At 47.5% G+C, this 15,000-nt stretch overlaps 1 protein-coding gene across 1 annotated transcript in view; it reads right to left on the minus strand.

The window, feature by feature from the left end:
• gabbr2 (gamma-aminobutyric acid (GABA) B receptor, 2) overlaps positions 1–15,000 on the minus strand; it is a gene marked incomplete at both ends in the record, with an annotated part of 156,869 nt that overhangs the window by 39,709 nt on the left and 102,160 nt on the right. Inside the window, 6 exons of the mRNA XM_083680698.1 lie at positions 3,598–3,720; positions 8,731–8,838; positions 10,306–10,438; positions 10,781–10,931; positions 11,858–11,938; positions 14,548–14,608. Coding sequence (XP_083536824.1) covers positions 3,598–3,720; positions 8,731–8,838; positions 10,306–10,438; positions 10,781–10,931; positions 11,858–11,938; positions 14,548–14,608 — 657 coding nt within the window. The remainder of the gene's footprint in view (positions 1–3,597; positions 3,721–8,730; positions 8,839–10,305; positions 10,439–10,780; positions 10,932–11,857; positions 11,939–14,547; positions 14,609–15,000) is intronic.

Here is a 15,000-nt window from a genome sequence, read left to right on the forward strand (position 1 = left end):
CACACACACACACACACACACACACACACACATAAACACACCGATACACACACACACACACACACACACACACACACACACACACACACACACACACACACACAGTAGTACATGTCTTTTCTTCATGTCTTCTCTCCAAAGAATGTAACCTAAACAACGCTCCATGTACGACCAAAACCAACTCCAAACAGCCCTGTGAGACAGTAGAGACAACAAATCCTGCGTCACTGCGGACTAAACACACACCGGAGCAGGTCAATGCCACCATGTTTTCGTACTGCACGCCCTGGGGTGAAGCATGTGGACACAAATCAACAACCCAAGGTGGCTGTTTCTCAGTCATTGAAATACTGTACACCCCGGCATGGCAACAGGGTAAATGATGGGGAGGGAGAGAGAGAGAGAGAGAGAGAGGTGTCATGGGGGAGACAGGGGAGACAGGGGAGACCAGGGGAGACAGGGGAGACCAGGGGAGACCAGGGGAGACCAGGGGAGACCAGGGGAGACCAGGGAGGGCAACGAGGCCTGGTATTAGAGCAGAGTAATGGAGAGAGAAAGAAGTCACAGGGGAGGCTGGGGGAGGCAGGGGGAGACTGGGGGAGGCTGGGGGAGGCAGGGGGAGACTGGGGGAGGCAGGGGGAGGCAGGGGGAGGCTGGGGGGGGGAGGCTGGGGAGGGACTGACGACCAGGCCTGAAGCCTGACAGGAAACTGGGAGTTAATGGTCCTTCTCCTCGCACCAATCAATCACAGCTAATCTCTGTGCGTGCCTCCTCCAGAGAGAGAACTCCACCATGATCCCATCTCTCCCTCGCCACCGCCACTTCCACCACCACACAGTCCACTCAGCCGAGACACACTCTGTCTCTCTCTCTCTCTCTCTCTCTCTCTCTCTCTCTCTGTAGTATCTCTCTCTCTCTCTCTCTCTCTCTCTGTAGTATCTCTGTGTGTCTCTGTCTCTCTCTCTCTCTCTCTCCCTCTCTCTCTCTCTGTAGTATCTCTGTGTGTGTGTCTCTCTCTCTCTCCCTCTCTCTCTCTCTGTAGTATCTCTGTATGTCTGTCTCTCTTTCTCTCACTCTCTCTCTGTAGTATTTCTGTGTGTCTCTGTCTCTCTCTCTCTCTCTCTCTCTCTCTCTCTCTCTCTGTAGTATCTCTGTATGTCTGTCTCTCTTTCTCTCATTGTCACTCTATCTCTCTGAGCAGATCTTTCCATCTCTGTATCTCTCTGTACAGGGGATATCTGTTCTATATGTATATTAACTATACTTTTTATTTCTGTATCTTGTCCTCTCCTTTTCACTGTAAACTGTTGAAAAAAAAGAAAAAAAAGCATTTTCATCTCTCTTTCTCTCTCTCTCTCTACCCCCTCTTTCTGCCTCTCCCTCCCTTAGAATGGATGGCGTGCATCTGTCTCCTGGTGGGCTCCCACAGGCCCACAGGCTCAGAGGCCCAGTGGAGCTCCAGGCTCCAGGCTCCAGGCTGCAGGCTCCCGGCTGGCTCTGCTCCAGCCCAGGCCCAGGAGAGGCTGGTGGTGGTGGGGAATGAGTGCGGGGCGGGCTGGGTAGTTCCTCAGCCCCAGCCCAGGCATGCAGATCCCAGAGCCCAAGGGGGACATGCTCAAACTCTGAGAGGCAAATACATTTCCAACACTCCATGGGCTTAGACTCTGAGAACACTCCACAGACTGTACAGTACACACTGACAATATTCAGAAATTAATATGTAAACAAGTCTATTGTTGTGTGCCTATTTGGGTTTAAGCTAAATGTAAATCGCTTCTTCTTAACCAAGATACAATAGATATACTGTACCTTCACAGTATGCCAAAAGGACACATAAGGTTAGATCACATTTCTGCAGTGTATTCGCTTGAGATCTCATACAGAAATGTTGTATTTTCCCCTCAAACAGAAACATAAAGAAAACTCCAACTCTGAGACCATGACCGGCTTCCAAAGCACTCCTTGAAGTAGTAATTGAAATCACAGAAAACTCTAAAACTCTGAGAGTGTCAGCCCTTCCTTCCCACGCAGGACGAGGCAAGCAAGAAAACATGAAAACATCAGGCTTCAGATGGGTTAATAGCATCAAAGAACCCTCCGGAACCCCCCCCCCCGGAACCCACCAACAGGGCTCGCCCCTCATCAGAGGCACAGGCTGACCGTCTCAGTCTAGCTGCTCATTGGATGAGGTCAGGGGGCACTTAAAACATCTCATCCAATGGCATTGGTGTTTAAAGGAGGTGGGCCCGTCAGAACCTTGAGGATGTGAGGGTTCTCTGGCCTACATGGAGATGTCTGGAGGACTTGAAAGGCGCCTAATTAAGGGAAAACATCCACTTAGTAGTGCACCCCTGGCATGTCTGATGAAGCTGTGGCACGCCATCAAAGGCAGATACTTTTAAATCAGATTTATATCGGTAATTGGGTACGCCGTTACTGCTGCTACGGAATGATAGCAAGGAGGCTTTTTGTTCAACTCTCCACTTTCTCGTATCCTGAGGATGTTTGTTACAACATCACAAACAAATCAAATAATATGAAATGTTATGTATATTTCACATATTCACGCTGTGGTCCAATCATATGAAGAGAATGCAGTCAGTGATGAGTGCACTGTTCCACACAGGTAAACCACATCCCCCAGCTTACCTCTAGGAGCCCCGCAATGAGATGATGATGCAATGTGTCACATGTAAGACCGCCAGCATCCATCCCAGACCTCGTTAGATCGTTCCTCATACGGACCGTCACCATCTCTGGTCACTCATCCTGACAGTGTGTGAAGGTGGAGTGTCGAAACCCTAATGCCATTTACTGTACATTTACTGTACATTACTGTACATTTACTGTACATTACTGTACATTTACTGTACATTTACTGTATATTTACTGTACATTACTGTACATTACTGTACATTTACTGTACATTACTGTACACCCAACAAGCAATCCTGGAGAAGTTGAGCCCCCCGACAACCAACTGCAGAAAAGTTTCACCACTTCTCAACCTGTCCTCTACCCCCGTCAGCAAGGGGCAACCTGTCCTCTACCCCCGTCAGCAAGGGGCAACCTGTCCTCTACCCCCGTCAGCAAGGGGCAACCTGTCCTCTACCCCCGTCAGCAAGGGGCAACCTGTCCTCTACCCCCGTCAGCAAGGGGCAACCTGTCCTCTACCCCCGTCAGCAAGGGGCAGAGTCTTGCCAAGTGTTTCTTTCCGACGGGCCTTGCCAGTAGCCCATAGCCCGGCTGGGGAGGCACAGGAAAAGTAGTGGTGGCCCACATCTTCCCCTGACCCAAAATAACAACCACAACCACAACCAAGACGCTGACTGGCGTGACATTTAGGCCAACCAAAATCCAAAACCACGACCATTTTCTGAGGATCTGTGTCACCAGTAAAATAGGTGTCATATGACAGAATATGTATAACACATCGTTATTGTTTGAGTCAAGACACCACTGATAACACATATCAGCGCACATATCAGCGCCCCTCGTAATAGGCTATTACCAGGGTGGGCTGTTTCACATGGGCAGGTCACATGGTTGACTGACCGGCCCTTGTGATTGTAAATGAGGACAAACGGAGACACAGACCTCCAGGCTGTACTCTTCCACGGTCCTCTTGAGCGGATCCACGATCTGCCAGCAGATGAGGATGCACAGGTCAATCAGCAGCATCCCACCCACGATGATCAGCAGCTTCTGGTCCTTGATAATCTGGAGGAGAGGAGAGGAGAGGAGAGAGAGAGAGAGAGAGGTGGATTAGAGAGGGGTGAGTGAGGGGTGAGAGACGGGGAGAGAGAGAGGTGCGAGGACACCGACACTGAACAAGCAGCCCTAACGTCGTTCAAAAAAGCCCCTCTTTTGTACTCTGAACTTTGAGAGGATGAAAGCCGGCCCCCCTTGTCTGATCTTTATTTTTAACAGCATTTGACCCTTCCGGCATCCAGATCAAAGCAAAGGTCAGGAACACACAGGCAGAGACGCACACTGAAGAAATCACATCGTATAAATGCAATGTGGTCATCTCTCAAGTGCACCGCTGGCAGACTCAGAGCGGGATGGGGTGGGGGGTGTGTGTGTGTGTGTGGGGGGGGGTGGGGGGGTGGGGGGGGTTTGGTTTGATCCTCCGTCTTTTGATGGCTCTGGGATTGGACAAATAAAGGCAGGACATTTTATGTCATGGGAAAATACATGTATTGCGAGGTATCAAGGGTCACAAAGAGACAGCACACACGTGCAGGCACACACGCATACACGCACACACGGTGGTAACATATATAGGGTCTAAAAGGTCACCAAATAGCTACAAGAGAGGGTCTGACCAATAATAACCATGTGATAGACTTGGTCCCTAGAGAGGGATAAATCGTCTTCACTTTAAAATAAATAAAATCTGATAGATCAAACAAGTGTGCTATCATTCAACATGATGGAAGATTAGAACAGTATTAGAACACTTCATTGTCCTGTCCCCTTCAGCAAGAACGATTTTACTGCAGTAACATAACTGCATACGTCTACATGTATTTCTCAATGTCATGAATGCATGAATGAATGATTGAATGAATGAATGATTGAATGAATGAATGAATGAATGAATGAATAAATGAATGAATGAGTGAATTAATTAATGAACAATCATATTAGTCTAACATTGACAGTCACCTACAGTATCGAAGTAAATAGTTTTGGCCATAGTTTGTCTCTTAGTAGAACAATAAATCTCCTCTCTGTGCTGGCTATCTCGAGCCTGCTGACATGATTTCCTTTTAAATGCTTCTACCTCCCCTCCCGGTGCGATGGCTTTATCCTAATGCTCATTCATCAGTAAAAGCAGGCGTCTGTGAACTGTATAAACTGTAGAATACTGTACATTAGTGTGTAATTGTGAACAGGGATGATGCTTTCAGGACCCTCATCCATGGAGATTGGTGTGTCTGAAGCTTTGCTCAGACATGTTTCTGTGTGTGTGTGTGTGTGTGTGTGTGTGTGTGTGTGTGTGTGTGTGTGTGTGTGTGTGTGTGTGTGTCTGTGTAAGTGCGCATGCTGCAGACGGTTAACTGCGGTGGACCCAGGCCTTGAACCAACAGGAAATCCGTCTTTAGACTGAAGGGAGGAGCATGCAAAAGGGCTGAGTCTTTGCTCCTGGGAAACATAACAGCTCATAATCTTTGTTTATTGTAATGTATTGTATTGTAAGCGCACCTGTGACGGCGCATGTGTGTGTGTTTACTGTGTTTGTGTGTGTGCGTGTGTGTGTTGTTTTTCCCATGTGTGTGTTTACTGTGTTTGTGTGTGTGTGTGTTGTTTTTCCCATGTGTGTGTGTTTACTGTGTTTGTGTGTGTGTGTGTGTTGTTTTTCCCATGTGTGTGTGTTTACTGTGTTTGTGTGTGTGTGTGTGTGTTGTTTTTCCCATGTGTGTGTGTTGGTGTGTCTCTGTAGCCGTAACTCACTCTTAAGTAAATCTCAGAGACAGACAGACAGACAGACAGACAGATAGAGAGATAGACACAGACAGACAGACAGACAGACAGACAGACAGACAGACAGACACAGACAGACAGACAGACAGACAGACAGATAGAGAGATAGACACAGACAGACAGACAGACAGACAGACACAGACAGACAGACAGATAGACACAGACAGACAGGCAGACAGACAGACAGACAGACAGACACAGACAGACAGACAGACAGACAGACAGACAGACACATACAGACAGACACATACAGACGGACAGACACAGACAGACAGACAGACAGACAGACAGACAGACAGACCGACAGACAGACAGACAGACAGACAGCGCAGGCTGCAGGGGAGCTGGTTGATTGACAGGCCCTGAGCTCGCCCAGTGCTGAGCCAGGCTCTTTAAGGAGTGAAGGAGTGCTGGGCACCCCTCGCCAAGCGGAGCCCTTATTGAGCGCCTCCCTGATTTGCAGTCTGCTGTCTGAGGGGGGAGAGTGCGACGTGAGACCTCTCTGCTTGATGAAGAGACGGCAAACAGCACCAGGGCTCCACGGCAAAACCCAGGGCTCTGACAGTACCCATCGCTCCAAAAAGACAAAGCACCTGCACTCAATAACTGTGGAGGGAAAGGTGTGAGTGCTTGTGTGTGTGTGTGTGTGTGTGTGTGTGTGTGTGTGTGTGTGTGTGTGTGTGTGTGTGTGTGTGTGTGTGGTTAACTGCGGCGGACCCAGGCCTTGAACCAACAGGGAATCCGTCTTTAGATTGAAGGGAGGAGCATGCGCCAGGGCTGAGTCTTTGCTCCTGGGAAACATTTGTTTTGTCTCTGCTCCGATGGAGGGAGAGAGAGAATCTACACTGGGATAATTGGGTGAGGTGTCATTGGCATAGCAACGAGAGCAAGCCTCCCACAGTTCATAAGACGGTTTGTTTTGTTTTGTTTTTACAGCTACGACTCGAAATAATCTGTTCATGAATAAAACCCTTTTTGAATTAAACACAAAGGTCATCCATTTGTAACACATTACTGAATATCAAGCGTGTCTGTGGCGGTGACCCCAGACTTGAAGATGATAGGCAAACCAGTGCTGACCCTGTCACTGTCTCGACCTCTTACACAGCCTGTCTTTCTCCCGGTTCTCTCTCTCTCTCTCTCTCTATTATTCCCTCCCCCTTTTCCTCCCTCCCTCCCTCACTGTCTGTCTCTCTCTCTCTCTCTCTCTCCCTCTCTCTCTCTCTCTCTCTCTCTCTCTCCCTTTCTCTCCCTCTCTCTCTCTCTCTCTCTCTCTCGCTCTGACAGTTCTCCCACACTTCCTCTCGTATCCGTCAGCCCACACATTTACCCAGGATGTGAGGACTATAAATATCAAAAGGCCAGCACAGTTCTGACACAGAGGGCTGGCGAAGCTTTACATAACCTCACCAGCTACAAAAAGCACAATGTGTCATGTTTTCTTTTCAATATATCAAAAATTCTTAATTGAAAACAGGTCAGTGGGAACAGCATCTATGAGTGCGTGTTACATAAAAGCACGCGTAGATGCACACGGGCACGCGCACACGGGCACGCGCACACGCACACGCACACGCACACACACACACACACACACACACACACACACACACACACACACACACACACAGCCAGGTTGACTTAAGGAAGTCAATAGAGTCTTGAGAAAATAACACAGCACGTAATAGACACATATTGACCAAAGGTGAGTGGTAAACTATTGAAGGCTTAAACCACCAAACCCCCACTTTGTGTCTGTTTTCCCCCTCTTCAGGAGGTACTGTAGAACGCCCAGCAGCTTCCCTCCAAAGCCAACTCCTGGGTGTTGTGACCTGCAGTGCGAGCTAAGTGTCTGTAATGGTTTTTGTGGGGGATCGATGCCAGGTCCTTTGGGGGGGGCTGAAGTGGCTGAGTGTGGCTGAGTGTGGCGGGCGGCCTGCATTGCCGGGCCCCACGCTGTAACCATAATACACCTCTTTGGCCTCGTTTCTACTGTTATTGTTGTTTGTTTACAAAACAAGCTGATGTGAACTGTGTTGAACTGTGTTCTAGGGCTTTTCGATGTTGGTTTGGAAAAACTGTAGATTTGCTAAAACTGCGTTCCAAACCATGCATGAAGCTTTGACAACCGTACAGCAAAGAAAGGAGTCCTGGGGGGGGGGTCCCGGGGGGGGGGGGGGGGGTCGTACATGCCTTCTGTTGTTATATGTAAAAATCAATAAAACATGTAAATAAACACATGACAGCCAACAATGCCTGTCACAAAGTTAAGTTCTGCAGTATACGTGAGAGCATTTTGAGGGAACTATAATTCCGTGGTGTATTCACGCTGCGAAATTCAAAGGTGTTGTAGGGTGTGTCGTTTGAGGAATCAAAAAAAACTAAAAAAACAAAGAGACACGTAGTGCGCTGTCACACCACCGGAGGCGCGCGGATACCGCCTATTAATGTACATCTGTCGTTTATTCACACGTACCTAAATGCAGCTCGGTGTATCATTAGCAAGGTGATAATGATACTACATGTGATATGATAATGTCAGGGCATTTCCATATATGGTAATGAGCAGAGCTGAACGGAAGGAAAGACCAGGGGCATTGCACCTAACCACCTGGCCACCGTGGTGTGTCGTATTGTGACATCATACTGTACATTCCGTAAACACTCCTCTCGGGAATTCTACTGCTCTCTGGTGGGCCCCTACATCCACAGGGGATGCTGTGTCAAGACCTGACCAACTCCTCTGCAACACTGACCGTATCATTACAATCCCTCCCATTCTCCCTTTTTCCTCCCTTTCCTTCCCCTCTCCTATCAGAGTGCAGATGCATATGTAATGATACATGACTCACCCTTATACAACGTTCTTCTGCTGTTAAACCTGTGAGTACCATAATAGCCAATTACAACGCTGGGTCTCCCTGTTCTGCTTGAGTCAGCAGGCAATCCTTGACAGGCCGTGCAAACTGGCGGTTCAACACAGCAACACAAAACTCTCTCTCGCTTCCGTGTTATGAAGCTGGCTGGTTTTCACAAAATGGTGACCTTTGGATAGCTTCACGTTGGCATTCGTTTCTAAATCGAGTAATTACTGTGTTAATGCTTGGGCTCTGTCGCTGTTAAAAGCAGGGGAAGACCTGTGGCTGCCCTGAGGTGATACTGCTTTATGTGATGGCTCATTTAAGGACATATTTCAGGCAGTCTTAAGGGGTATTGTCAGCACAGTTTATGATATCTTACCTTCTTCTTCATCTTTACGTTCTTGAAGATGGCATGGACTCTCCAGGTCTTGGCGAACATGGCACCAAACGCTGTCGTGTAGCCAACAATGAGGATCCATGTTCGGACCTGCGAGGTAAAGACGGGAACAGATTTCCATCACTACCAGGACAGACAACTTTTTATTTTTATTTTTTACTAGTACAGTACATAGAGAGAAGTTCACCAAAAGTACATTTCAGAAGTCTGCTAAAAATAGAATCCTGTCATAATTCTATGGTGTTAAACGTCCAGACATTTGAGATAGTCTCAAACTTGGCAATGTGTATTTTTATAATGAGGGGTGCAGAAGCATCTCTCTGTCGATGATGAAGGCTTTTCCAATGGTTCAACTCTTACGTTGCTGATCGCATCAAAATAAGTGTAACAAGAAATAGTGGAAATAGCAGAATCTCTGTGAAGTAAATTGTTTCGAGGAAAACAGTAATTGAGTGTCTCGCACAAACGCCTAGATAGCTGTTTGGTTGTGTGCCATTTTTGAAAGCACAAAATGTACAAAGAAAGCAATATCTGCACCACCAGTGAGACTGAAACAGCAGCAGGCCCATTCATCCTCAGTGGACAGAAGAATAGCTCAGCTGAACCCTCCGACCCTCCAGCCAGAGGGGCACCCACATTCTGATGAAATGCTCTGTACCAGCCGCCCACAAAGGCCTCCATAGGCCCGGTACACAAATAGCCAGGTGTGTGTGGTGGATGAAAGAGATCTGACTCCGCAGGTCCACAGCCCTAGGGGTAACAAATGACCTCTCTCCTCCTTCTCGTTCCCATTGATAGACCATGATGAACTGGGCACTAGGGTTCTGCTGGTTTGTTTGAGAAGTTTAAATAGAAATAAAAACCCTGCAAAATCGAACTATTTAGTGTGTGTCTGTCTGTGCCTCTGTGTGTCTACCCGACAGCATATCAAACAAAGAGCTAATAGAGCTGGAGAGGGCTCGAGAAGGAGATTAAAACAACAATTACCGGAGCCCCAAAAAAAAAAGAAAAAAGAACAGTGTGTATTGATAGGTGGTTCACACTCGCTGCTTTCACACTTCGGCTCTGATGTGACAGGCTCCATTTTGGCTCTGAGGTTGAGGCGAGCGGGACCGGGCGCTGGCAGTTCTGACGTGCCATGCCTAACATTATTTAGGGAATCTCTCTGTGGAAACCAGTTATCGCTGTAATCAAAGCTCTTTAATTAAACCAGAGCTAAGATAGTCACATTCAAACGCTTGCTGGGGGAGAAGCTTAATGTGCTCCATGTTAGTAAAGGCCCAGGGACTGATTCAATCAGCTCCCATTATGAGCCCCCCCCCCCCCCCCCCATCACCTTGGGGGGAGGGGAAAACGCTGGAGCGTTAGTTCAGCTCTCGCACGTTAGCAGCGCGACCAGTGATTCCTATGCAATGTACTGTCGTAACAGTGTAATGACTCTAGTGATGACATTGTGTTTACATGTCGTTACTGTTCTGTTCATATCAGTTTGGGACACAAACATGGAGGAACCGAATGCACGATATAGCACTCTTGCAGCAGAGCCTTTCCACTCACAGTGCACAGGGTCTCAAACTCCTTGTCGGATACGAAGGAGCCGTCCAGGCCGAAGAGGAAGATGGAGGCGTAGGACAGCATGCCTCCCAGGATGATCAGGTTGTTCATGTAAGGGCTGGACATCTTGATCAGTCTACGGAGAGAGGAGAGGGACATACATACAGGTCGGTGAGAGTGGGTGAAATGTGACAATACAGAGGTAGAAGCCAGGGAATCGGGAGCATTTGGGATCGGACGAAAGTCAGTGGTCCTCTGTGGCTCAGTTGGTAGAGCATGGCGCCAACAACACTTAGGTTGTGGGTTTGATTCCTGCTGGGACCATATATACTGAAATGTATGCACTCACTGCAATGTAAGTCGCTTTGGATAAAAGCGTCAGCTAAATGGCATATATATATATTTCCTCCCTTTCAACCCTCCTTCCCTCCTCCCTCCCCCCCCCGCCCCCCCCCCCCCCAACCAAAGCCCTCCTGACCTGTGGTTGCGGTTCTTGATGTTGAAGCAGAGGAAGGCCCCTGCCATGAGCATGCCCAGGATGGTGATGGTGGAGAGGATGCTGTAGAGGGGCACGCTGATCCTGCGGCGCTGCAGACGGACGAACGTCCGGTCCTTGGGCGGCTCCACCCCTGAGGAAGAGAAGGAGAACTTCTTCTGCTTTTTTTCCAATCTCAGTGTCATTTACATTGACATCGTACTGGACCTTAAAGGGCCAGTTCACTCTAAAATCGAATTTCAGTTCGCCACCACATATCTTCACTCAAGACGACAAAAACACCAAAACACTTTATAAGTCCTTGTCCTCGGTTATTTAGCGACTTAGACTTCCACGTTTTCCAACATGGTGAAAGTGGACAGCGTCTACCTGATGGCCTTTAGCTGGACGGCCATTCACTGAATAGCATAATACTGTAACAGTATATAAACAAAATAAAATAAAGTAAAAGTGCTCGAGATTAAAAAGCGTTAACAAGCCTTTTGGATTCTGTCTCCTCAGCTCAGAGAAGGTACTAGACAGTAAAATGTCAGTTGTCGTGGTCAGCCACCGCAGTGTTTTCTTTAGCCTTCTTTTCGGAGTCTTTGCCAGCGTGTCAATCGATTTCAATGGCTCATCTTACACAGCTCTATTTCCCTTGGTTGGAGGTATAGAAACTAGTGTTTTACTTGAAACTATCCAAGATTGTGTGTACTTGGTGGGGCAAGGGGAGGAAGGGAGAGGAGGAATCACCAGGGATCAAACAAATTACAAAGAATGTCAACACAAGCAAACAAGGAGAGGAAAAAAAAAGTCTAGTGAATAATTTATTTGAGGAGACCTGGTGGAGTGCCCTGGGTCTCACAGAGAAGCTGCAGTGTGTGTGTTTTCTCTTGTTAAAGCAGAGACACATCGCCCACTCTCTGTCGTCCAATCTCTCTCTCTCTCTGTCTCTCACACACACATACACACACACACACACACACACACACACACACACACACACACACACACACACACACACACACACACATAAACACACACACACACACACACACACACACACACACACACACACACCTTGGAACTTGATGGTGTTGTTGATGAGGTCCAGCACATCCGCTATGGCGTTGTACTCCCCCACCTTCACCTCTTTGCCCTCTGTTGGGAACAGACACACAGAGAGAAGGACATATCAGATGACAGAGCCCCAGTTCAACAGACACTGTTTCTCATTCACACTCTGTGTTTCAGGCACATACACTGCATTATCTCTCTAATCCACATACTCTGTTTGTGTGGAGCGCGGAAAAGACAACAGAGATTGAACGCAGCAAGGCCAGAGGAAAGCAAAAAGGTAATTGGTTGTGATACAGCACCTGCAGTCTACACCGCTGTGCACACTTGATACAAGCACAGAACTGGTTCTCAGGAGGGGAAACACTAAATAGAATCCAATTGGATGTTGGCATTTGTAATGCAATATACATTGACTTTTGAGTTTTTCATAGATACTGAAAACTAGTTTAAATGACGATATATATCCACAGCCATAACTTGGATCAGTCTCGCCGGAGCCTTGTTTAAACTCATCTACTTCCTTCACGAGCCGTCTTAAAACTCGTATCGGTCCCACATGTGTGATAGTGTCTGGGTATTGATGACTCTCTCTAATAGAGCCCAGCTCACGTTCAGACAGTACAGGGGAGGATGGAAGCTGAGGAGAGACAATTCAATTGATTATTCAATCTCTCTTTCTCTTTCTCTCTGTCCTTCTATTTCTCTTTCTTTTTCTCTCTCTCTCTTTCTCAGAGGAACCCATGTTATTAGCTGTGTCAGTCGATAGTCAAGTCAAATCTGAGCTAAGTTTAATGTTGTCATGACTATTTCACGTTTAATTTATTCTATAGGCCTATTTTGTTTTATCATTACTATTATTTTACAGAACAAACACATCATCTTCAGCTACTAAAGGTATGTATGTCTGGATAAATACACAGAGCATCTCTTCTGAATCTCTATGGACAAGCGGCAGATCATGTTGAAGAGTTGTGACGTCCATCTCAAACGCCAATCTCTGAGGCTCCGCCTCCTCATCCTGTCTGAAACGACCTCATTCACCCCCCCTGTCAGAAACCTCCATGGACCACTAAGCACTCACTGGTGCAAACCCCCCCCCCATCTGAACCCATGCATGTGACAGCACCGCCTACGGGAAGGGTTCAGTTTGAGGATGATGCTCAGTGGCTTGAAAAGCGACCCAATGCCCACCTCGAATTCATTAAGTTCAAGAAGTATTTGAAAATATCCCTAAGCTTGCCTTAACAGTAGATGTGATGCTAACACGTCTCCTCTCCAGCCTCACCTCCCCAGGTGTCCCAGGTGTTGAACACACAGTAAGGTGATCAGTAGGCAGAGGGCAGATGGCTGAGGGTGAGATCAAGACTCTGACAGTGAGAGATCCTTCTGAGGGTGGTCTGAAGTTAAAGTCTAGGCTCCAGCTGAGGACGATTGGCAGGACAGAGTCGAGGATGAGCGCTGAAGACGGATGACCGGGGGAGAGTAGAGGATCAGTGCCTATTTAAATATTCACCCTGGGCTATCCCTCCCCGCTCTGCTCCGGAGTGTCAAGGAATCGTCACACACTCTCTGACAAGCTCTCTTGTGTGTGTGGGTGGGAAGGGGAGCATGGGGGGAGGGGAAGGGAGAGGGGGGGGGGGGGGTAGTGAGACATAATAACACCAAGAGATGGATGGAGGGAGAGAGAGGATAAGGGGAGGGTGGGCTGTGCAGAGGGAGGAATAGTAGAAAAGAGAGGGAGACATATGGGCACTTGTGTGATCTTTCTCACAGTACTCAGGCTACAGTACTAATGCTACAGTACTCAGGCTACAGTACTCAGGCTACAGTACTAATGCTACAGTACTCAGGCTACAGTACTCAGGCTACAGTACTCAGGCTACAGTACTAATGCTACAGTACTCAGGCTACAGTACTCAGGCTACAGTACTAATGCTACAGTACTCAGGCTACAGTACTCAGGCTACAGTACTCAGGCTACAGTACTAATGCTACAGTACTCAGGCTACAGTACTCAGGCTACAGTAGCTACAGTAGTCCACTCCAGTTCAATGACGATAACAGTTCTTTCCGTTACTTATCCATGACTGCCAGTTGCCAGTTCAAATAGATAGCCAGCTTAATCAAATCACAACTACACAGGTCTCCCTGTCCCATGGGTTAACGCGCGCACACACACACACACACACACACACACACACACACACACACACACACACACACACACACGCGCACCATGATGTAAGCTGCCAAAGGGAGCACCTCTGCAGCGGGGTAGATACGATTGGGGAGAGTGGATTAATAGATGGATGCTGATGCCGTTGGCTGGGAGCTGGGAAGTCCCAAAATAAAGATCCAATCTCACGCAGCAAACACTGATTGGATGACACCAGAGGGCCCACAGCATGGACTGGCACGGTATGACATCATTGTACAGAAAACGGCATTGCCCATAACCTCAATGCACTACAACTGGACACCACAACACCAATGCACCTGTCCAGAAACAACACGCTTTTTTGTACCACAACACGTCTGATACATCTGGTACTATATATCCATATTCCATATCATATACCAAACCACACTGGGCAGAAAGTGGGCTGCTTTGCACAGTACATGGGAGGTTGGAGTTGGAGAGGTTATAACCTACATTATTGCAGGAGCAACACTGTTATACACATACGTACCTTGAAACTGTGTGAATTTGATGGTGCCCATCCTCTCCCCATTTCTGAACATCACTTGGCCCTGCACAGAATGAGAACAAAATGTAATGTTAGCAAACATGCGATTTATAACACATGAATCACACCATAGTGTGATAGGTGCATCATCGATGAGGACAGATTGTACATCTGACACCTTGTCCAGTAATTATGCAGGAACCAGACATTGATGCACAGATGCAGACAAAGTAGTTCAGACAAAGTGCTGAAAAGATTGGATTTTATTTGAATTGATATGCTTTGTTTTCTTGGCATGTGAAGAAGGACTCTTGGCACATCTGAGTGGACAAAGTGGAGGCCTGGCACTGATCTCCTTATTGGATTAGAAGTCAGCAAAATGGATCTGTTTATCGAGGTAAACACAATTATCGGTCAGGCAAATTAATTTGCTAATATCCTTACAATCACAGGAGG

This window comes from Argentina silus (genome assembly GCF_951799395.1).
Source record: "Argentina silus genome assembly, chromosome: 11".
Lineage (NCBI taxonomy): Eukaryota > Metazoa > Chordata > Actinopteri > Argentiniformes > Argentinidae > Argentina > Argentina silus.